Here is a 20,907-nt window from a genome sequence, read left to right on the forward strand (position 1 = left end):
TGTGACCTGCCTGTTACCTGTCACCTGAGTCACTGAGACATGTGGGAGGTACCCCAAGCACATCCTTTCAGCTGGGGATCTCCAAGAGCCCACCTTCCTGCTGACAGCAGGATGCACAGACCTCAGCTAGTAAGTGGGGGTGCCCTCACAGTCCAGGGCATTTATTGGTGGTGAGGACCATCCCCAGGTACGTGGCTGACAGTCTCTGTGCCGGCTGACGGCTCGGGGGCTCAGTGCGTCCTGGGGGAGGGGCAGGTGTTACTCCCCGGGCTGGGGGCCCGGCGGGGTGGGGGATGCTCGCGTGGGGAGCCAGTCTGGGTCATCTACTGGTGGCCGGAGAGCGAAGCCGGCAGGGTGACGCAATCCTAGGTGGGAAGAGGGCACTTCTGAGAGGTGGGTGACGGAGGCAGCCACACATGCCGACAGCCCCGGTGGGGCAGGGCAGGCCAGGAGGGGGTTCTCCGCGGTCTCCCCTGCCCGCCTGGCCCCACCCAGGGGCTCCTACCGCATTGAAGACAATGTTGTCGAAGCCCGGGGCCGTGGCCGCCGTCTCGCCCCGGGACGGGCAGCCCCCCTTCTTCTGCAACCAGTGCCGTCCCCCGAGTCCAAGCAGCACCAGGAGGACGAGGGCCAGGAGGGCGCTGCCGACCACGGTTGGCACCGACGTGGCCAGTGCCGTTTCCCCTGTGGGCAGTGGGGCATGTGAGCCCCAGGACTCGAGCCCTGCCTGTCAGCCCTACCCCGATGGCCAAGGACACGGGATGGCCCGTCCTTGAGGCCCCAGTAGGCTGAAGGCTGGGGACCTGGCAGGCAGCTGCTCTGTGCAGACCTGGGGCGGTCACAGCCCCAAACTAGACCCGCCCCTTTGTCATGAAGATACAGCAGGCTGGCAGTGGTCTCTGGCCTGACCGGGCACCTCCTCCAGGGTCAGCCCCCCCACACCCAGTCCCCCCAGGAGTGACAGCACGCAGTGCAGCGGCCAGAACGGGGATGCAGACCCGGCTTAGCTCCCGAGGGACCAAGGACGAGGGGTGGCCCGGCCCAGAAGGGGAGGAGACGGGGTGCCTGGGGGGCTCCGTCGGTTAAGTGATTCTTGATTTCAGCTCAGGTCCTGATCTCGGAGTCATGGGATCAAGCCTGGCATCAGGCTCCTCACTCAGCGGGGAGTCAGCTTGAAAGATTCTCTCCCTTTGCCCCTCCCCCCCACTCACCCGCGCTTGCACGGGCTTGTTCTCTCAGTAAATAAATAAATTAAAAAAAAAAAAAAAGAAGAAGAAGGGGAAGGGACAGTGGGGTAGGGAGGGGATGGTGCAGGGCCCGGCCTGGGTGACTCTCCTGGCCTCTCGGGCCAGAAGCAGGGCCACTGGCAGCCAGGCGGCCCGCGAGCTGCTGAGCCTGATGGAGGCCCAGATCCCGAGCAGGGCTGGCTGCCCTGGGCAGGGCTCACCCTGGCTGAATGTGGGCGGCTGGCAGTGCTGCCCGGCCAGATACTCCACGTCGTCCAGGGCAATGGGCCCCAGGGCTGGCTGGCCGCTTAGAGTGGCTTCAAACACGACCTGGCGAGGAGGGAGAAGGGGTTGCGTGGGCTGGAGGAGGCCTCGGATCCCCAGCTCTGGGCCGCTGGGCCTCACCTGGAATTCCTCAGCACTGGCCACCTGCACCCGGCCTTCCAGCCACTGGTGCCGCAGGGGCCCGCCCGTGCTCCACACGGTCAGCTGGCCCCGCTCGCTGTTGAGGAGCACCCTCAGCTCACCCTTGTCTGCAAGCAGGGGGCCAGGGCGGGTCAGTGCCCCAAGCCCGTGGGGCAGGGCTGCCCCCGGCCCTGGCTCCTTCCACCACCCAGGCGCTGGCGGCCCGGCCCCACTCACAGAAGTGCTCTGGAAAGCCCATGTGGTACCAGAAGCGGAGGCAGGAGGCCTCGGTGGGGGGCAGAGGCTGGCTACGCAGCCAGGCTGCCCGGCCCCCTGGGCCCAGCACACCCGTTTCAAAGAGAACGAAGTGGCCTGAAAATGACAGAGGGCAGGGCTCCAGACTAAGTGGATGGAGTTGGCCCCCTCGACCTGTGAGCTTTGAGGGCGACAGGAGCCTGGGTGGGCTGGGCTGGTGGGGCCCCCTCCCCAGCTCAGACCCACCTGCTTCTGTGCCCAGAGTGTGGTCCGCAGGGGGCTGGGGGTAGCGAGAAGGTGTGGCCCCACTGCTCCAGTCCCAGCTATACCCTCCCAGGCCGGGCCAGGGCAGGTGGCTCCAGCCGCACAGGCCGGCCTCAAAGTCACAGGAAGCTGCAAGAAACCTGGGCAGGTGAGCAGGGCTGCCCCCACTCCCCCTCTCTATGCCAGGGCCATCTCCGCTGCTGGGGCCGGGGCCTGGGCCAGGCATCTTGGGGTTGGCATGGAGCTGGTACCGGCCATGAGTCATAGCAGGTGCCGGGCCCAGGCCGGGGGGCTCCCCACCTGGCTGGGGGCAGGGCCCATCCTGGAGCAGCAGGTCGTCCAGCGCGACATAGGAGTGCTCCACGCCGGCGGCCACCACCTCAAACACCACCTGGGCAGACACAGGGCAGGGTTGCCTCCCGCACGGTCTGGACAGCCCTCGAAGGTGAGAAGGCCATCTGCCCCACACACTCACCCGCCAGGCCCTCTCGGCCTGCACATCCACACTTCCCAGGCGCCAGGCAAACCCTCCGTGGGCACGGACGCTGAGCACCTGATGCCTCTCGGCCTCCTCCACATGGACCTGCAGGGTGCCTGCCACACCACGTGGCCAGCCTCGGTCAGCAGCAGCGGAGGAGGAATGGCCACTCGGGGGAATCCCAGGCAGCCCACGCACGGGGGCCTGTGGAGACCCTGCAGCCCCTCACCTGGGTTTCTGAGGCTCAGGTGGTACCAGAAGGTCAGGCAGGCAGGCTGGGCCAGAGGCGGGTGCTCCTCTGAGGTCAAGGAGGCCACGTGGCCACGGGGCAGGGCCTGTGGGCTCGTGTCCACCACCATGTAGTGCCCTGGGAGGTGCCAATGTCAGCCTGCTCTGCCTCCCCCTGCCTCCCCCTGCCTCCCCCTCCTCACCCCTGCCGCGTACCCTGAGCCGTCTCTGTGGTGTGGTCAGTGCGGGGGCCCCAGGAGGCGTGGCCCGTGGCATTGGCCTGGCGTGTCCAGAGGCCTTGGCCCCCGCTGGAGAAGCCACAGGCCGAGTCCTCGAAGGAGCACCGCCTGGGGGCCCAGCAGGGCCCGGGCCGCACGGCCACGTCGTCCAGTGCCATGGTGCCGTGGTAGCCGTCACGGAGGCCCTCGAACACCAGCTGGGGGCAGAGGGCGTCAGTGGCTGGGGGCCTGGCCGGCTCCCCCCTCCGCCCCCAGTGTGGGGCCTCACCTGGTACTTGGCGCCAGAGCCTGACTGGTGGTGCAGGGTGGCCCAGGCCTCGAGCCAGCGGTTGCCATGGGTGCCGGTCCGTGACCACAGGACAGTTTCTGGCTCCCCTTCCCGCCTCACTGCCAAGCGCAGTGTTCCTAGACGCAGGGGAGGGTAGGAGGGGACCAGAGCCCCACTCCTGGTGGCTTCCCACCCCCCTCCTTGGGGGCTCTGGAGCCCCTGCCCAGCACCAGGGTCACTCACCGATCTGGGGCCCGTGGAGGTGGTACCAGAAGGAGAGACACTCCTGAGGGGCTGCTGGGGCCTGGGGCTGGGTGAGCAGGTGGGCACCAGGGCCCCGGGCTGGGGGGTCCGTGGGGTCCAGGAGCAAGAAGTAGCCTGCCGTGGGGACACAGGGCTGAGCTGCAGAGATGCCAGCGTCCGGGAGGGGCTTGGCCCGGGGTGGGCGCGCTCCCCTCCACCCGCCCCGAGTCTGAGAGCTGCTCCCCGGGCTTGGGTACCCCCACGCTACCTTGGCCCGTGGTGTGGTCGTACCCGGGGCCACGGCTCTGGATCCGGCGCCAGTGGGCATCTGTGAGGTGGCCGCTGTGCCAGCCGCAAGTGTCCCGCTCAAAGTTACAGGAGACCTCTGAGGGTGGGGCGGTGGGGGGTCAGCGCACCCCCGCACCGCCGGCCCCTCTGAGTCCTGAGAGGGTGGAGACTGGTCCTCTGGGGCGGGGGCTTCCAGGGGTCCCTCTAGGTGGTCTGGGTGGGAGGCCCCTGGGTAGGGACTGGGACCTGAGTCCTTCTCAGTGGCGGTCACGGGGCTGCAATCCTTCAAGGCCACATCATCCACTCCAGCGCCCTGCTGGCCAGGGCCGTCCAAGTCCAGCAGGCCAACAAACTCCAGCTTCATAAGGAGCACAAGGGAGGGGGCTATTCAGTCAGGGCTGGCTCGGTGAAGCCCCTGCCCCCCAGGCTGCACTCCTCACCCGGAAAGGCCGGCGGCGCGCCCCGAGAAGGACTGTGTCCACCTTCCAGCCCCTGCTGCTGCTCGGGGCCTGCCACACCAGCTCACGGCTGCTGCCGTCCACCACGACCAGGGCCAGGAAGCCTGGCCCAGGGGGTCACGGTGGGTCCACCTGGCCCGCCCCACCGCCACCCTCCCGCGGGGCGCATCGGGGAGCTCTTGTCAGCCTCAGGGCGGTACCTTGGGGGTAACTGTGGAAATAGTAAGCCATGTGGAGCTCACAGCGGGGGCCCGAGGGGCCCAGGGGGGGAGTGAGGACCCGGGCCTCTGCTGCCAGCTGTCCCCAGGCCCTCTGCAAGGACAGGAAGTGCCCTGAGGAAGAGCAAGTCCTCTGAGAGCCAGGTCCCGCCAGAGACCCCCACGCAGACACACGCCCTGGTGCGAAGAGGCGGGGCGCAGAGCCCTCTGCGGGCACGGCGCGCAGGCACGGGCCTCACCAGCAGCAGCCCCGCCGGCATCCGAGCCAGGGTCCCCGCTCTCTTGGGCGCGGAGACGCCCCCACTGCAGCCGCCCCACACTGGCATCTTCCCAGCCCCCGGCCGCGGGGGGCTCGAAGTCCGTGCTGCCTGGAACGGTAGCCAGTGCTGAGGGGCAGCGGGGAGAGGGCCGCTGAAGAGGGCCCCACCTCCCCCCGGCTCCAGCTGCCCCTCACCACATTCCTGCTCATCCTCGCCCCCCTGGCACTGTTGCTGGAAGTCACAGAGCTGCTCCGGGGGGACACACAGGTCCCCACAGGAAAGATGTCCTGGCTCGCAGAAGTCCTGGGGCCGGGGGGCGGGGGCCCAGAGCCCAGCAGGCGGGCTGGGCCCCTCTGTGGGGGCAGAATAGGGGTCAGGTGGGCAGGGGTGGCGCTTCCCTGGGGGGGGAGGGCTCGGCAGGCCCACCTGGGACTGGCTGGCAGTGGTCCGACAGGATGAGGTCATCCAGGCTCACGACGCCGCCCGGGCCCGTGTGCCCAGTGAGCAGGATCTGAGGGCGCAGGGGGCTCAGGGCGTGCCCCAGCACCCTTCTATCCTCCCCGGGTCGGCTCCCTCCAGCCTCCCTCTCCCCGCCTCGTGCTTTCCATGTCACTGGACACCCTCTCTGGCCACCGTCCCCCACACGGCCCTGCAAGAGGGGCTGTGAAAGTGACCGCTCCTTCCCTGGGGCGTCCTCCCGGAGCTCACCAACAAACAAACCGGCTTCCTGCTGAGGCGGCCTGGAGCGACCAGGGCCAGGCCCCCCCCCCCCCCCCCCCGCCAGCTCCCCTGCCCCCTCCAGACCTCCCAGGCGCCCCGCCCCGGCCACTGTTCTCTCCAGCCTCACCCGGAAGGGGTGCTCGCTCTGGATGTCAACCCGGTCTCGGACCCAGGCGGCCCCCAGCTCCCCATGGCGCCTGCGCAGCAGGACGGGGCCCTGGGGGGAGCCCAGGCTCTGGGTCTGCAGGAACAGCTGGAGGTAACCGTCCTCGGACCCATGCAGGTAGTGATAGAAGATTAGCTGGGAAGAAGCCGAGGAAGGTCAGGGAGACCCGCAAGCCCGGGCCCCCGGGACAGGCCACCCTGTGTCCCACACCCGCCTCACCGAGCAGTTGTGGGCGCCTGAGGCTTGGAACTCAGGGCTGGAGAGCACGGCGGGGGCACTGGGCTCGGCCACGGAGACCAGGAAGAAGCCTGGGGAGAGACAGGTGTGGGCCGGGCTGGCGGGGCTGTGGTGGGTGCGGACCAGCGTCCCCGGCGGGCCTCACCGTGCGCGCTGTTCCGGCTGTGGTCGCGGCGAGGCCAGGCTGCGGGCCTGGCGCCGGCACTGTGGTTCCGGGCCCAGCCCTCCGAGGGGTTCCACGGGCCCAGGCCTGTCTCAAAGTCTGTGGCCGTGTGGTGGCCTGGGGGGGCGGGGAGTGCTCAGGCCGCCAGCAGGGCCTCTCCGCCCACCCCGCGCCCCACGCCGCACCACGCTCTCTGGACGGTCCCCGGCAGCCCCCCAGCTCACGGCAGGCCGGCGCGCCCTCGTCGGAACCGTCACCACAGTTGTCTTCCCCGTCACAGAGCTGGTGGGGCTCCACACAGGCCGTGTTCTGGCAACGGTGCTGCCCCGGGGGGCAGTGTGCCTGGGGAGCTGAGACGGGGGAAGGGCAGCCCATCACGGTGACCCCAGACCTCGGGGCCGGGGCAGCTGGGGGAGAGGCTCGAGACCATCTGAGTTGGGAGTGAGCAGGTGAGGGGCTCCTGCTAACCGCCCCCCACCCCGGTGTGGGTCCACGGCAGGGGGGCCTTACTGGGCAGCCCACAGCCCCTGAAGACCACGTCGTCCAAGGCCACGGTGCCCCTGTGGGTGGCGTTTCGAGTGGCAGAGAAGGTCACCTGAAAAGAGTGGGGTCCTTAGGACTTAAGTCCGGGCTCAGACCCTCCCTGCTGCCCCCAGCACCCAGACCACCCCCAGCTCACCCGGAAGTCGTCCTGGATACGGCCAGTGGTCACCACCAGCTCCTGCCAGCCTGGGCCCCAGGGCCCGGAGCTCTGCCACAGGGTCAAGGTCTCGGCCCTGTGTGTCAGCTCTAGCCGCAGCTCAGCCACATCTGAAATGGGGTGGGGGGGTCCCGGGGTGGCTCGGGCGCCAGGGCTTCCCTCAGCCTGCTGGCTGTGCCCTGCCCCAGGACGCTTGTCCCTCCTACGGGGTGCCCTCTCAGGCTCTGCAGCAGCTCTCCTTCCTTTCGGGTCTCTCCCCTCAGACATGCCACCCCGGCAGCAGGGTCCTGGGCACCCACCTCCAGACGCTGCATGGTACCAGAGCCTCAGCTCACAGGTGGGGGCTGCGTCGTGCAGGACGGGGGAGCGCACGGCTGCGGTGGAGGCCTCTTTCCCACGGTGGGTGCCAACAGCCATGTACCAGCCTGGCCCAGCAGAGAGGTCAGGACATGGGGCCGGAAGTAGAGGGGAGGGGGCGTCACGGAGACCCGCCTGGCCTCACCAAGGTCCGTGCCAAGAGTGTGGTCTGAGCGCGGCCCCAGAGCCTCCATTGCGGCTCCCGCCCGGTCTCGAAGCCAGCTGTAGCCTGAGGTGCTGATGTCCTGCCAGCCGCAGGAGTCTTGCTCGAAGTCGCAGGCAAAGGGGGCGCCCAGGGCGGGCGAGGCTCCGTGGTAACCTGGAGAGCAGGAGGTCAGCGGCCGCCTGCAGAGGGTGGGCCTGCCTGCCCCCTGCCCAGCCCCAGCTTACCACACTGGGTCTCCTCGGAGCAGCCTGGACAGTCACACACGAAGTTGCATGTGGCCTCGCGGGGGACCCTGCAGTTGTTGGGGATCCAGGCCCAGCCTAGGGGCCCAGCTGCTAGCAGAGAGACAGCCAGGTGGCTGGAGGCAGGGGTGACCTCCCACTCCCAGGCAACCCACAACGTTGTTCTCCTGCTTTGGGGCCTGGGGCCAAGAGGTCATGTGGGAAGGGGGCTGGGTCCTGCCACCCGGGGCTCCCAGGCGGGGCCGGGCAGAGTACACCTGGCCTGGGAGAGGGTGGCTACATGGGGGATGGCGGGGGATATGTGAGCATGGGACCAAGGGCCCCCACCATGGGACAGCCCCCGAGGAGGGGAGCCTGAGCCCAACAAGGAACTGGAGGGGCTGCCAGGAGGGTGCCCCTGCCCCCTCCTCAGGCTCCATTTGGTCTAAGAGCGGTGGACTAGGGTCTTGCCTTGGGACCTGTGGACTTTGGGGGCCAGAGGAAGCAGAATTCTTGTCCCTTTCCGAATGGCTTGTCTTGCCCACCCCCCTACCCCCGCAAGTTCACCCAGGGCCTAGCACCTGTGCCCGCGGCTGACCTTGCTTTGGCAGCCAGATCCGACAACTCACCCAGGAGCAGGACCAAGGCAGGCAGGAGGTGGCCGGGGAGAGGCATGGCCGGACCAGGGGGAATGGATGGTGTGCGTGCTGGGCGGCCTGTGGCTATTTTGCCCGGTTATCTGCCTGTGGCCCCACAGGCTGACTCTGCTCCAACTGGAGAGTGGGGCCTTGGCCCCTTCTGTACCTGCTGCCCGTCTGCAGGCCCCACCCTGTGCTGATGAGGATGAACATCCGGCTGTAAAAGTGTCCAGGAGAGGGGCCCCTGGCCCAGGTCGGCTCCCACCTGCCCGGCTCCTTCAGACCAAAGGTCGGGCCGCAGTCATCATGCCCACCACTGCCCAGCCCTGCCTGGAGGCCCGGTGGGGGAGGCGCTGCAGTGACCCCGTCAGGCTCTGAGGTCTCCCAGAGCTTGGAGCAGTAGCTCTACATGTGCACACCCGGCCCCCCGGCCCCCTGCCCCAAGCAACCAGGGGCTTCATCCTTCTCCGGAACTCAGTCCGTGGCTTCCAGTGGCTTATTCAAGTATAAATGACAGTCACTTATCCAACAACCATTCCGGGCAGTGTGGCTGGGGGCTGCCAGGCACACACCCTAGGGTCTGGCTGCCACTGACCACGGTGGGACCTCTGGAGCTTGCCTTACCGGACCTGTCTCATCGGTGACATGTGGTCACAATAGCGCCTGCCTAAAGTGGCGACCGTGAGGCTCCCGCGAGCTCACAGAAGGCACGCACCACGAGATGGCACCCATGCTCATCACCCAGGACAGCCGCTCGGCAGTGCCTGGCTCTCCCCTCTCCCATACTACATCCACCTGCCACAGCTGGTCCCCCCACCACCCTGCACTGGGAGGAGGGGAGGGGGTCCTGGGAAGGGGGCTCCCAGCTCCAAGTCTGAAGCCTCAGCCATTTACTTTGAGCAGGAGCCTGTGGCTGCGGGGCAGGTGCCGTGGGACCTGGTCTTGGAAGGGGTCCTGGGTCACATCACGTGTGACCTCCAATGGCGGATCACACGGGGACACTGATATCAGCTGGCCCCGAGGGACCTGGTGCTGCTTCCTTGCACAAGAGCTCAAAGAGCCTCCTCCCAGATGTCCTTGGACATAGGAGCCAGATGGAGGAGCAATCAGGCCATAAATGGGGGCAGCAGCGCAGGGGCCCCCTTATCGGACCACAAACGGCTGACGATGCATTGCCACTCCCTGGGGCCCCCAGAGGTGGAGCCGGGTGGGGGCCAGCCAGCAGGGGCCCTGCTATTTCCAGGGCCACCTCCGGCTCTCCGCCACCCACCCCCTCTAGTCAGGGGTCCCCAGGGGTGACCGGGAAACAGAAAAATCAAGACACACAGCATCTGGGGAACAGCAGGGGTGATAACATTTTTAATTCCTGTGGGTGAGGTAAAGCGGGGCACTTGGGCCAGGCTGGTGTCGGTCTCCAACGCCTGGCCAGAGGGTACAGCTGGCCCCTTGGGCAGGCCTCAGTAGCCGTCATCGGCCCAGGTGACCTCGTAGTCGGGGTACATGGCTTTGATCTTCTCAGTGGAGACGGAGTGTTGGGCACGACCATAACCCTGAAGAGAGAAGCCAATCTTACAGCCCCATTCTGGCTCTGGGCGTCCATCAGCAGCAAAACCCAGGAGCCGGCTTGGGGAGGGGTCGCCGAGTGGAGCCACGCATGGCCATCCCCCCCTGACTGCCCCAGGGAGCTCCCCTGAGGAAAGGTGGCTGCCAAGGTGAGCAGTCCTCGAGGGCGGGCCCTGGGCTAGAGGGCTATTCCAGGTGCCAAGAGAGACGGGGTGGCCACTGTGGCTTGGAGAAGGCAGAGGGACAGGCTTCTGAGCTTCACCCCCAAACTGACTGCCTCCGAGAGCTGGAGGGCAGTGATGGCCCAACCAGGCCTGGTGTAGGAACAGGACATGGCCCCCTGTGGCTGGGGGACAGGCAGGGGCCTCCCTCCCAACCCACGTGGGAAATGGGCAAGCCACTGGAGGGAGGGGTCTGCAGCTGAGACAGGCCAGAGAACCCCCAGCACTGCAGGCCTCCTGGGGGCAGGGCAGCGAGCGCTCGTGAGAGCTGGTCTCTTAACCCCCGACCTGGGCTGTGGGCTCACCATGGAGTAGCCATACACGTGGATCTTCTTGTCCAGGCTCTGGTGGGAGATGCGCCCGCCTCCCAGGCACTCACAACTATAGCCCTTCTTCTGCATCTCGCCCGATACCTTGTCATAGATGTCAGCTGGGACAGGGAAGGTAGCTCAGCACCGGCCATGGCCCTCGGAGGCCCAGGGCATCTGAAGCTCCAGCTCCGAGCGGCTCCTTCCCCAGGAGAGGAGCCCCTCCAGGCTGGGACGCCATGAAAGGGAGGAAGGCGTGCACCCGGGCAAGAGCGCTGAGACTAGGAGATTGCGGTTGGGCCACGGCCGCCCCTTGCTCTCCAGCACCCTGACTCCCTGAGCCAGGCCGGAATCAGACCTGGCACAGGATCGTCTCTCGCCACGCCCACGAGCCCGCCCCGCCCCTTAGCCGACTGGCCCCGCCCCGAAAACGCCCTCCGGCTCCACCCTCACCATGGTACTCGGCCCACTTGTAGCCGCGCACGATCTCCTTGCTCTCTGCGGCCGGGGCCTCGGACGGCGGCGCCGAATGAACCCGAATCAGCACGTACTTGAAGACGCCGTCGGAATCGATGTCCACATCGGCGATCTGGGCGAGGTCCGCCGCCGCCATATTCCCTACAGCCCGCCCGCCCCTGCAGACCGCGCCCTTCCCCCGGCGATCCGGGGTTGAGTCAACCGTGCGAGAGGCGGGCTCTAGGAGTCCGTGACCAATCGCGCGGGGGCATGCTGCTAGAGCGCAGAGCCTCAACCGATCGTGCCGCCACGCTGCGGCACAGACCGACCAATGGCCATCTAGCTCCTTGCAACGCCGAGGCCGGGCCGGTCCCCCTTGAAGGGGAACCGGGAACCGGGAACCGGGAGTGGGTGGTGATTAAATCCAGCCAACGGAGCAGTTCCTTTTTAGCGGGGTCTGGGAGGCGGAGTGGGCAGCGGGGACGGTGGCGGGCTCCTTTAGGGGGGGTTTGGCGGCCCGTGAGGGCCCAAGGGACAGGCACCGGTCCCGATCTCTCCTCGTCCCCTCACCCCCACGTCCCAAGGCCTCCTCCCCGTCCCCCACCGCGTCCTGAGTCCTCTCTCAGCGTCCTCCCACCGCGTCCCAAGGCCTCCTCCCCGTCCCCCACCGCGTCCCAAGGCCCTCAAACCCCCAACGCGTCCCCCACAGTGTCCCAAGTTCTCCTCCCCATCCCCCACCATGTCCCAAAGCCTCTTCCCCATCCCCCACCGCGTCCCGAGGCCCTTCTCCCCCACCGCGTCCCGAGACCCTCCTCCGTGTCCTTCCACCGCGTCCCGAGGCCCTTCTCCCCCACCGCGTCCCGAGACCCTCCTCCGTGTCCTTCCACCGCGTCCCGAAGCCCTCCTCCCCGTCCCCCAGTGTCCCGAGGCCCTCCTCCGTGTCCTTCCACCGCGTCCCGAGGCCCTCCTCCCCGTCCCCCAGTGTCCCGAGGCCCTCCTCCGTGTCCTTCCACCGCGTCCCGAGGCCCTCCTCCCCGTCCCCCACCGCGTCCCGAGGCCCTCCTCCGTGTCCTTCCACCGCGTCCCGAGGCCCTCCTCCCCGTCCCCCACCGCGTCCCGAGGCCCTCCTCCGTGTCCTTCCACCGCGTCCCGAGGCCCTCCTCCCCGTCCCCCACCGCGTCCCGAGGCCCTCCTCCGTGTCCTTCCACCGCGTCCCGAGGCCCTCCTCCCCGTCCCCCACCGCGTCCCGAGGCCCTCCTCCGTGTCCTTCCACCGCGTCCCGAGGCCCTCCTCCCCGTCCCCCACCGCGTCCCGAGGCCCTCCTCCGTGTCCTTCCACCGCGTCCCGAGGCCCTCCTCCCCGTCCCCCACCGCGTCCCAAGGTCCTTCTCCCCCACCGCGTCCCAAGGCCTCCTCCCCGTCCCCCAGTGTCCCAAGGCCCTCTTCCCCATCCCCCACCGCGTCCCAAGGCCTCCTCCCCGTCCCCCACCGCGTCCCAAGGCCCTCTTCCCCGTCCCCCACCGCGTCCCAAGGCCTCCTCCCCGTCCCCCAGTGTCCCAAGGCCCTCTTCCCCGTCCCCCAGTGTCCCAAGGCCCTCTTCCCCGTCCCCCACCGCGTCCCAAGGCCCTCTTCCCCGTCCCCCACCGCGTCCCAAGGCCTCCTCCCCGTCCCCCACCGCGTCCCAAGTCCCTCTTCCCCGTCCCCCACCGCGTCCCAAGGCCTCCTCCCCGTCCCCCACCGCGTCCCAAGGCCCTCTTCCCCGTCCCCCACCGCGTCCCAAGGCCCTCTTCCCCGTCCCCCACCGCGTCCCAAGGCCCTCTTCCCCGTCCCCCACCGCGTCCCAAGGCCTCCTCCCCGTCCCCCACCGCGTCCCAAGGCCCTCTTCCCCGTCCCCCACCGCGTCCCAAGTCCCTCTTCCCCGTCCCCCACCGCGTCCCAAGGCCTCCTCCCCGTCCCCCAGTGTCCCAAGGCCCTCTTCCCCGTCCCCCACCGCGTCCCAAGGCCCTCTTCCTTTCCCTCCCTCACCCGCCCAGCCGGGCCCAGCCGGTCCGAGGTCCTCCGTCGAAGTCCCACCCACAACTCCCCCACCCCCAAAGAGGAAGCAATGTCTACATTTGAGTTCTGTTTTACTTGGTTGGAAAGCGTTCGCCCCCTGGAAATAATCCTGGTCCAGGGTAATTCCTGGCCAGCCAGCCCTCGGGCGTTGGGCGGAAAGCTGAGGCCCCCCCGGGGGGGGGCAGGGGACGGGGCGGCCGGACTTGGGAAGCCGCGAAGGAAGGCGGGTGGGGTGAGCGGGGCGCGTGGCAGGTGCAAACGCGCTAGGCCAAGGCGGGCGCGCAGGCGTTGGGGGGATGGGCGGGAGTGCACGGGGCTGGGGCGAGAGCCGCGAATAGAGGTGTGGAGGATGTCCTGTCCTGGCCGCGATGGGGAGTGCTGGCAGCTCCAGGAGGGCACTTGCGAGGCCCGGCCTAGTTCCCTCTCAGGGTCACTCGCTCTTAGCGAGCGAGGGCCGTGGACCGATGAATGTGCGCTCCCGGGACCGGAGCCTGGCCGCCAGCCTCCTGTCTCCAGCGCACAGCATGGGGCCAGGCCAGAGCAAGCACGCGAGGCCATCCGTGTAGTCATACCCCCACCCCTCCAGGAGAGCCCGCCCTGGTCAGCTAGCTCGCTCCGGCACCCGCTCCCAGCTGGGAACGTCCAATCTTTTTTGTCCGCCACTACGTTAGCGGGTAGGAGTCCCTTCTGGACCGCCTCTACGTTCCCTCCCGTTCCTCCACCCCATGCATCTTCTTCCCTCCTCCCACTACCCCGGCACCCACCTAGGGGCCTCCCGTCGGTGTTGGGCAGACAGCCTGACTCACGCCCTGCCCGGACTCAGCTCTGGGCTGGATCCTGCCAGCGCGTCCACACCCACGCCCTCTTTTCCCCTCCCAGGTACCCCCTCCTCTGTCTGGGTGTCTTGAGCCACGGTTGAAGACCCCCGAGTACCCCTCCATTGCTGCTTCCCCCAGACCCTCCTGCAGGGCCCATGTCAGGGCGGCCGGAGGACGGAGAGCGCCGCCAATGTGCGGGCTCGGGGTCCAGCTGTGCTTTCTAGCCGGGGCTTGAGCCAGCGGAAACGGGCCGTGCAGGGCCCCCACCAGCCTTGTCTGCTCGGGACACGAACACACCGGGACTAGTCAGTGTCCTTCAGAGAGGACCGGCCTCGGAGCAGGACGCACCCCAAACCACAGGAAAGGGGTGGGGGCATGTTAAAGGGACGGGACTAGGCTTTGGTCAAGCGGGCTCCTGGATCGGGACAAACCAGGGTTGGGGAGGTTCCAGGGAGGCCTTGTGGACGTCAGGAAATGGGCTGACCGGATCTTTGCGGTGGGGTCTGCAGTAGTGACCCGTCCTCTTGAAGGCAGGGCCGGGCGGTCCTCAGGCCCACCCCGCCTCCCAGCGGGGAGCACCAAGGGGCCCGAGGACCGGCCTCCGGGGAGGCCCCAGGGCTAGCTGGGGGGAGGGAGAGGGGGAGGGAAAGGCGGGGACTGCTGACTCCAAAGGGCAGGGTCTGGGCGGAGCTCGTGGCGAACCGGTGGAAGACTGGGGGGAGCACGGCCGGGCCTGAGGGGCTGGGCGGGGCTCCCGGTGGGCTGGGCGGGGTCTGAGTAGGCAGGCAGAGCTCGGGGGCAGGCCCTAGGTGGACGGCGCGGGCCCTGAGAGGGCTGTGTGGGCTCGGAGTGGGCTTTGGATGGACTGGGCGCAGCTCGGGGGTGGGCCCTACGTGGACTGGGCGGGGTCGGAGTGGGCGGGCCCTGAGCGGGCTGGGCGGAGCCCAGGCGCCACCCGGCGGCTCACATGATGTCGTCCAGCAGGTTGGCGCTGGCCACCCAGTCCAGCGCGCGTGGCTCGGAGGCAGCCATGATCATACACATGAAAGGGCGGCCCGTGCGCCGGTCCGTGGGGTAGATGGTGGTGGGCGTGAAACGCCTGTTGGCCTCGACGAACTCGCAGAGTTGTTCGTAGACGCGCGGGTACTCGTGGCGCAGGAAGACGCCGCGCAGCCGCAGCTCACGCTGGATGTGGATGAAGGCCACCTCGCGCGCGCGCCGGCCTGCTTCGCCCTCTTGGTCCAGGCCCGCCGTGCCGGGCGGCGGAGTCAGGATCAGCGTCTCCATGTCGGGCTCGCGACCCCGAGCCGGGGGCGGACGCGCCGGGCTGCCGGCCGCCAGCGCCACCTTGGCGAACTTGCGTACCGTGGGCCCAGGACTGCGCGGCGCGGGCGCAGGCCGGGCGGAGGCGCCGGGGGGCGCGGCGCCGGGGCCCACGGCCACCGACACACTGAGCAAGAAGCACTCGGCCGGCTCGTAGAGGCGCCCGGCGGCCGCCAGCTCGCGCGCATAGCTGCCCAGGGGCGCCGCGTGCGTGGCCAGCTCGCGCAGAGACAGGTAGGTGGGCGACAGCAGCAAGCCCTCGAGGCCGAAGCGCAGGAAGTTGTCTGCAGAGCCCGGACTCGGGAAGCCCAGGAAGAGCACGCCGCGACCGCGCGACAAGAAGCCGACACGTGCGATGCGCGAGAAGGCGCGGTGCACCGGGCCGCTGTCCCGGCAGAACTGCAGCACGTGGCGGCACACGCTGCCCACGCGGCCGTACACGCAGCGCGCCTTGTGCGCGTCCCAGTCTTCGCGGCGGCACAGGCGCGAGCAGTAGTAGGTGTAGCAGCTGTGGCAGGACTTGAAGTAGAGGCAGGCATTGAACATGGTCTCGGTGCGCCGGCAGCGCGCGTTGGAGCATGTCATCAGGTCGTCCTCGTCGGCGCTGGGCTCCGGGGACCCGTCGGTCGCCTGCCCCGGGCCCGCGGGCTCTTCGGTGCTGCCGGCCGACGCAGGTGGCGAGCGCGGCGCCAGCGCGGGTGCCCCGGGGCCCGCGGGCCGAGAGTCCAGCAGGCGACGCAGCTGGCGGCCCAGGCCATCGGCCACGGGCTCCGGGGCTTGGCCGGCCGGGGGCCGAGAGTCGATGACCAGGTCGGTGATGAGTTCGTCCAGTTGCTCGAGGCTGCGCTGGCGGCCACCAGTGGGGCCTTCGGGGGCGGCGGGCGGAGACCGCCGGGGTCGCCCCCCTGGCAGCTCCCAGCCCCTGGCAGTCGGACGCTCTGCGGCGCGCAGGTCGTTGTCGGTGATGGTGATCTCAGGTGTGACATACCAGTTGCGGCCCAGGCCCTCGCCCCCGCGGCCCTTCTCTGACAGTGACGTCTCTGACAGAGACAGCGCCGCATAGCGTCTAGGTGAGGTGGACAGGTTCACCACGACGGGTGGACGCCGGCCTTCGGGGGATGTCCCCCGCGGCTCCCGTGCCTCGCGCCCCAGCAGGTTCTCGTAGCTGCGACCGCGGCCCAGGGGGTCCTCCCGGCGCGGCCCAGGCGCCAGGATGTTGTCCCAGGAGCGAGAGTAGTGGCGGCTGTCAGTGGCCAGCCGGGGCGGGCTGGTGCCGGTGCCCGCGTGCCAAGAGGCGAGCAATGGGCCAGGGTCCGGAGGAGGCACCACCTGCAAGGTGCGGTAAGGCCGCAGGCCCCAGTCACCCCAAGCGGGGCTGCCGCGTGGGTGTGGGTAAGTCCGAGCCAGGGCATCGCGATCGCGGTACCGCCCGAAGTCCTCGGTGTAAAAGGGGCGGAGAGGGGGATGAGCCCGGGGTTCCTCGGGAGCATAGCGCGGGCCGCAGGGTGGTCCGTAGGCTCGAGCGGCCTCCACATAGTAGGAACGGGAGGGAGGTTCCTGGACTGGGAAGGTGCGCACTTCCCCCGCATAGTAGCCGCTGCTGCGCCTTGGACTGGGTACAGGGGGCTCCTCGGACGGGAAGGGCCTGGCATAGTAGCTGTCGAAGGGCGGCCCAGGGCTGGCCGGAAAGCCGCCAGGGTGGCCCTCGGGTTCCTCTGTGTAGAAGAATTGGGTGGGGCCTGGCGGCGTGGTGAAGGGCAGATTTCGGCGCTCTGTATAGTCCCGGGGCCCAGGCAGCGGACCATCACAGTACAGCGCCCGGGGGTCCGCACAGTACGTGTCACTGGGGGTGGGGGTGCGCGACAGCGCCATGTGGCGAGGCCCGGGCACTGTGAGGCCGTGGAAGTGGGGGGCGGCGCGTGCCCAGGGCGTGGTCTCCGCGGGCCCGCAGGACCGTGAGCTCCGGGCGGTGTGCTGCAACACCGCGTCGTCGGGCTTGATGTCCAGGCGGCAGCGGACGTGGGGTGCAGGCCCGGCGGGTGGCTCGGGGGGCGCGCAGCGGCCGGCGGTGGCGCAGAGGGGCGCGATGCGGCCAGGGCCGCCCCGTTGCGGCTGTAGCTTGATGGGGTGCAGCTCATTGGCGAGCGCGCGCAGCGCGGGGTACGCAGGCTCCCGGTGCGGCGATGCCTCGGCCCGCGCTGGCCGCTGGGCTTCCCGGCCGCGGCGCGGCAGCACTGGCGGCGAGGCGGGCGCGGGCGCCAGGCCCGGGGGCGCGCGGGGCGCACTCTTGGAGCGGGCGCGGCGCCGGGGCTCGCCGTCGCGGGGCCGGGCGCGCGGCGCGGCAGGCTCCGGGGGCGGCGGCTCTGTGCGGGCCTCCATGGCCGCCCCGTCCAGCGCCTCCAGGAAGTCGAAGCTGCGGCAGTGACGCTTGTTGAAAGGCGCGGGTGCAGCAGGCGGGGCCACGGAGCGCTCACATGGCGGGCGCCGCGACGCGGGCCCGGGGGCCGCCACCTTGATGTCCTGGTACACGGTCGACACCAACAGGTCCGGCGGGTCCGTGCGGGTCATCTTAAAAGAGGTCCCCAGGCTGGCGGTTGCAGTTTACTCTGCCTTGGGGGGCTTTTGCCCTGGTGGGAGATGCGGGTCAGGGTGTCCCCTCTGCAACCCAGGCCTGGCGGCACCCCTGCGCTCACCTGACTTACCTGGGACGCCGTGGACGTAGCAGTCCTGGCTGCGGGCCTTGGCTGAGGCCACAGGCGCTTGCTCCATGCCGGCGTCAGAAGCACCTGCAGGAGGAACCCAGGTGTCCAGCCACTCAGGTCCTGCCCCTTGTCCCAGGCCATCCTTTCAGGGCCACTTTCTGCTGGTATGGAGCCAGTCAGCCAGAAAGGCCATGCTATTGCTGTGGTTTCCGAGCTCTTACCCCCTGGGCCCATATCCCTGGATGGCCCCTCTGCCCCCAATAGTGACCACTGGACAGGTTTGGGTAGAACCCCTTTCCTGGGGCAGGAGCCATGGGGGGTGGGTGGTCCCAGCTGCAATGACTGAATGCTCATGGGAAGCCTTATTTACAGATTTCTTTATAGGTGTTGGCTTCACAAAACCCGTTGGTGACTGAAGCCCCCTCCTAGTGCCCAGTGCAGAGCAAGCCCTCCGATGGTGCTGTCTGAGGGGGAGTCCAGGGGCCCCAGCCTTAGCCAGTTCTGCACAAAGTCACTGAGCCTCCCTACCCACCTGCTGACCAGGTGGGGCATGGAGTCCCTCCCGCAGCACTGCAGTGGCAGCTGCACTGGGAACGGTCCCCTGAACCAAACTCCAGTTGGGAGGCCCCAGTGGGCACTGACATAGCTCCATCAGGTCCAGGCATGGCCCCTGGACCGACAGACTGACCTGCCCAACTCTTAGTGTGGCCCAGGCCAGAATAATGCCCCACAAAGAGCATCCCTGGGCCCTAAAACCCCTGTTCCTTTGCAGAAACCTTCTCTGATCCCCAATATCTTGGGGTGGTTGAAACCCACCAAGCTTGTTGGGGTTGTCATGACAAGGACCGGAGAGCCATTCCCCAGCTTTGCAGCCTGTGCACTGCAGCTGGGAAACCAGGCACCCACCTCAGGACCACGTGGGGGCGTGAGCCACGAGCTCATGGCTGCCCCTCTTCCCCTGAGCAGCGCACCAGGCCAGGCCGCAAGCAGGGGAGGCAGGATGGTAGGCGGGTAAAGCCCCCCCTTGTTCACTGCTTCTCAGGAGAGGGCCCTCTCCACAACAGCTCAGGAAGGCTCCATGGCAACCTGAGGTTCCTCTGCCCCCGCAGTGGGGGCTGGGCTGGGGTCCACCCTGTGCATTGGGCTAATGTTCGGACTGGGGCCACCGGCCCCTCTGGTGCACGGGGTCTCTGGACAGGTTGAATCGGGTCTCCGGCGATGCTGACGGCCCCCTCCTCACACAAACTGGGAAGCATGCCCCAGGCTGAGCGAGGGCGACCCCGGGGGCTGGGCCCTCACCTGGCAGGATCTCTGGTCAGGTCGACCCTCTGTGTCCCAGGGTGCCAGGGGCTTTCTGCCCGCAGGGCTGCTCTTCTGGGTCAGGGCCATGACGCCTGGGTGCCTGTCCCATCCCAGCCCTGCGCCCACCCCAGTTCCGTCCCTGTTCACAGGACTGTCCCCTTCTCACCCTCTTTCCAACCTAAGCTCAAAGCCAGGCCGGGATTGGGGGTCCGATGACAGGGCATGAGGCTCCGCCCCAGGGAAGTGACAGCCCGGCTTTGCCTCTGCAGCGATAAGGAGCTGGACTGGGTGGCGCCCCTCCCCAAGGCCATGGGGATGGCCGGCCTTGCAGGGGTCCGAGGCCTATCGAGCCCCTCCCGCGGCCCTCCCCGCCGCAGAGCCCTGCCCCCGCCCTGAGCGCCCAGAGTCGGGACCCGCTGATGTGGCTCCGGGCTGGGCCCCCATCCTGGCGGGTGTCCCCCCGCCCCGTGATAGGGCCCGTGGGGCAGCGGCCCGCGACCCCTTACCTGGGCGCTGCTTCCCCACCGTGCGCGCCCGGTGGGCTGCGCAGGCCTGCGCCCGCTCCGCCTTCCCCTCTTGGCGCTCGGCGGCGTCCCCGGCAGCGGCAGAAGCTTCGAGGCAGCGGCGCGGAGGCCGCCGGCCGCTCAGTGCTGCCTCCGGTGGCGGCCGGCTGGGCTGCACTTAAAGGGGCCGTGCGGTGGGCCTGGGACCCGTGTGGCCCACCAGCTGTGTGTTGGCGCTGAGCGCCAGGTGACAAGTTCTCCCTCATTTCCAAGGCGCAGGCCTAGGGTCCAACCGGAGGGCCCACACCCAGGGAGCACCCCGCCGGTCCCGCTAGTCCCCACCTCCAGCCGTACGCCCCACCCCCCCCCCAAGGGCAGCTGGTGGCTTGGTGGTGGCCTTGGGGCAGGGCCCTGGAGGAGCCCCAAGCTCTGGCTGGGGCTGCTGACAGCTCCCGGAATTCTCACCTCCGCTGAGCCCTTGCAGGAGCAGATGGGCTGCTCCCAGCCCCGCTGGCCTCTGCTCTGCCGGGCCGGAGGTGCCAAATTCTGCAGGTACCTGGGGCCAGATGGGCACGGCTGAGTGAGGCCTGCGGCCTCCTGTTCCCAGGATGCTCAGACTCTCCTGGGCTCCCTGGGGGTCAGGGTCTAGATGAGTGGAGGGCTGTCGCTGCCCTGGGCTGGTCTGCACGTGGTCCACTTACAAACCACACAGTGACACCCATCCCCTAGGCCTCTCAGCCCCTCCCAAACAAGATGCTGAGCCAGGGCACAGTCTGACTTGGCAGAGGGTTGAGTCACGGATGCCCTTGGCTCCAAAGGGCAGGACCTGTCCTGTCGTGGGTCCATTAGATCCAGGGCCCTGGGCAAGTTCATTTCGTGTCAGCCTGATTCCCCATGTTTAGTGGGCTCCACACGGGCAGTAGGTCTCGTAGGCTGTGGGCTAAAGCAAGTCCCTAAGGTGTCAGCTTGGTGCCTGGCCTCCAGCCCAGTGCCATGGTTTCGTCTAGGCACAGGAATTGGGGAAGGGGGAGGCCTTCTGGACCGAGAGGGGAGGCCTGGCTACCACCCCCACCCTCCCACCGTGTGCCTGGTTCTCATGGCAACTGTGGGGTGGTGGGTGGGGGCTGGGCGCTGCTGGCAGCCGGAGGGGGCGGGGTCTGCAGGGAGATGCTGGTCTGAAGGCCGACCAGGAAGGTGGCTGGGACAGACCAGCAGAGCAGACCGGCACTTGCCGCAGAAGGGCTGGGGGCCCGCAGGTGTTCCTGGGCACAGATGCCTAGCCCTGGCAGGACATTGTGCGGGACAAGGGCTAGGTCGCCCAACCTGCCCAGGGCCAGACAGACGTGGGGCGGGGCCTGCCGGGAAGGCCTCCGCAGACCACCTCCCTGGGCTACGTGGGGCTGCAAGGCCTCCTATCCAGGGGCAGCTGCCTCTCTGGGAAAGAGGCAGGGAGCTCAGA

At 68.6% G+C, this 20,907-nt stretch overlaps 3 protein-coding genes across 5 annotated transcripts; all 3 read right to left on the bottom strand.

The window, feature by feature from the left end:
- Positions 1 to 122: 122 nt before the first annotated feature.
- MAMDC4 (MAM domain containing 4) lies at positions 123 to 8,247 on the bottom strand. The gene is given in 27 exon segments (XM_027614721.2): positions 123 to 365; positions 506 to 684; positions 1,448 to 1,556; positions 1,632 to 1,759; positions 1,869 to 2,003; positions 2,133 to 2,279; positions 2,451 to 2,541; positions 2,626 to 2,744; positions 2,858 to 2,995; positions 3,073 to 3,292; positions 3,364 to 3,500; positions 3,607 to 3,741; positions 3,875 to 3,991; positions 4,553 to 4,684; positions 4,810 to 4,938; positions 5,025 to 5,263; positions 5,265 to 5,341; positions 5,678 to 5,851; positions 5,936 to 6,024; positions 6,099 to 6,233; positions 6,341 to 6,466; positions 6,627 to 6,711; positions 6,796 to 6,926; positions 7,116 to 7,241; positions 7,319 to 7,492; positions 7,564 to 7,671; positions 8,190 to 8,247. Coding segments are annotated over 27 exon segments (3,468 nt in total). The 5' UTR covers positions 8,236 to 8,247; the 3' UTR covers positions 123 to 323.
- A 1,283-nt stretch (positions 8,248 to 9,530) lies between these two features.
- Positions 9,531 to 11,052, bottom strand: PHPT1 (phosphohistidine phosphatase 1). Its single transcript, XM_027616040.2, has 3 exons — positions 10,744 to 11,052; positions 10,288 to 10,412; positions 9,531 to 9,748 (listed from the first exon to the last, which is right to left on the bottom strand). Exons 1-3 carry the CDS (start codon positions 10,901 to 10,903, stop codon positions 9,656 to 9,658), a joined length of 378 nt encoding a protein of 125 aa, XP_027471841.1. The 5' UTR covers positions 10,904 to 11,052; the 3' UTR covers positions 9,531 to 9,655.
- Positions 11,053 to 12,848: 1,796 nt separating this feature from the next.
- On the bottom strand, positions 12,849 to 20,841 carry AJM1 (apical junction component 1 homolog). Of its 3 annotated transcripts, XM_027615880.2 has the most exons (4): positions 19,914 to 20,841; positions 19,452 to 19,684; positions 17,644 to 17,727; positions 12,849 to 17,568 (listed from the first exon to the last, which is right to left on the bottom strand). In XM_027615880.2, the coding sequence occupies exon 4, from the start codon at positions 17,507 to 17,509 to the stop codon at positions 14,582 to 14,584; it is 2,928 nt and encodes a 975-aa protein (XP_027471681.2). In that variant the 5' UTR covers positions 17,510 to 17,568; positions 17,644 to 17,727; positions 19,452 to 19,684; positions 19,914 to 20,841; the 3' UTR covers positions 12,849 to 14,581. The 3 variants fall into 3 exon arrangements, with proteins under 3 accessions (XP_027471681.2, XP_027471680.2, XP_027471682.2); XM_027615879.2 differs by lacking the exon at positions 19,914 to 20,841 and having other exon boundaries at positions 19,452 to 19,791; XM_027615881.2 differs by lacking the exons at positions 19,452 to 19,684; positions 19,914 to 20,841 and adding an exon at positions 18,943 to 19,277.
- Positions 20,842 to 20,907: the final 66 nt, after the last annotated feature.

Source organism: Zalophus californianus, chromosome 13, assembly GCF_009762305.2.
Source record: "Zalophus californianus isolate mZalCal1 chromosome 13, mZalCal1.pri.v2, whole genome shotgun sequence".
In the NCBI taxonomy this organism is placed as follows: Eukaryota; Metazoa; Chordata; class Mammalia; order Carnivora; family Otariidae; genus Zalophus; species Zalophus californianus.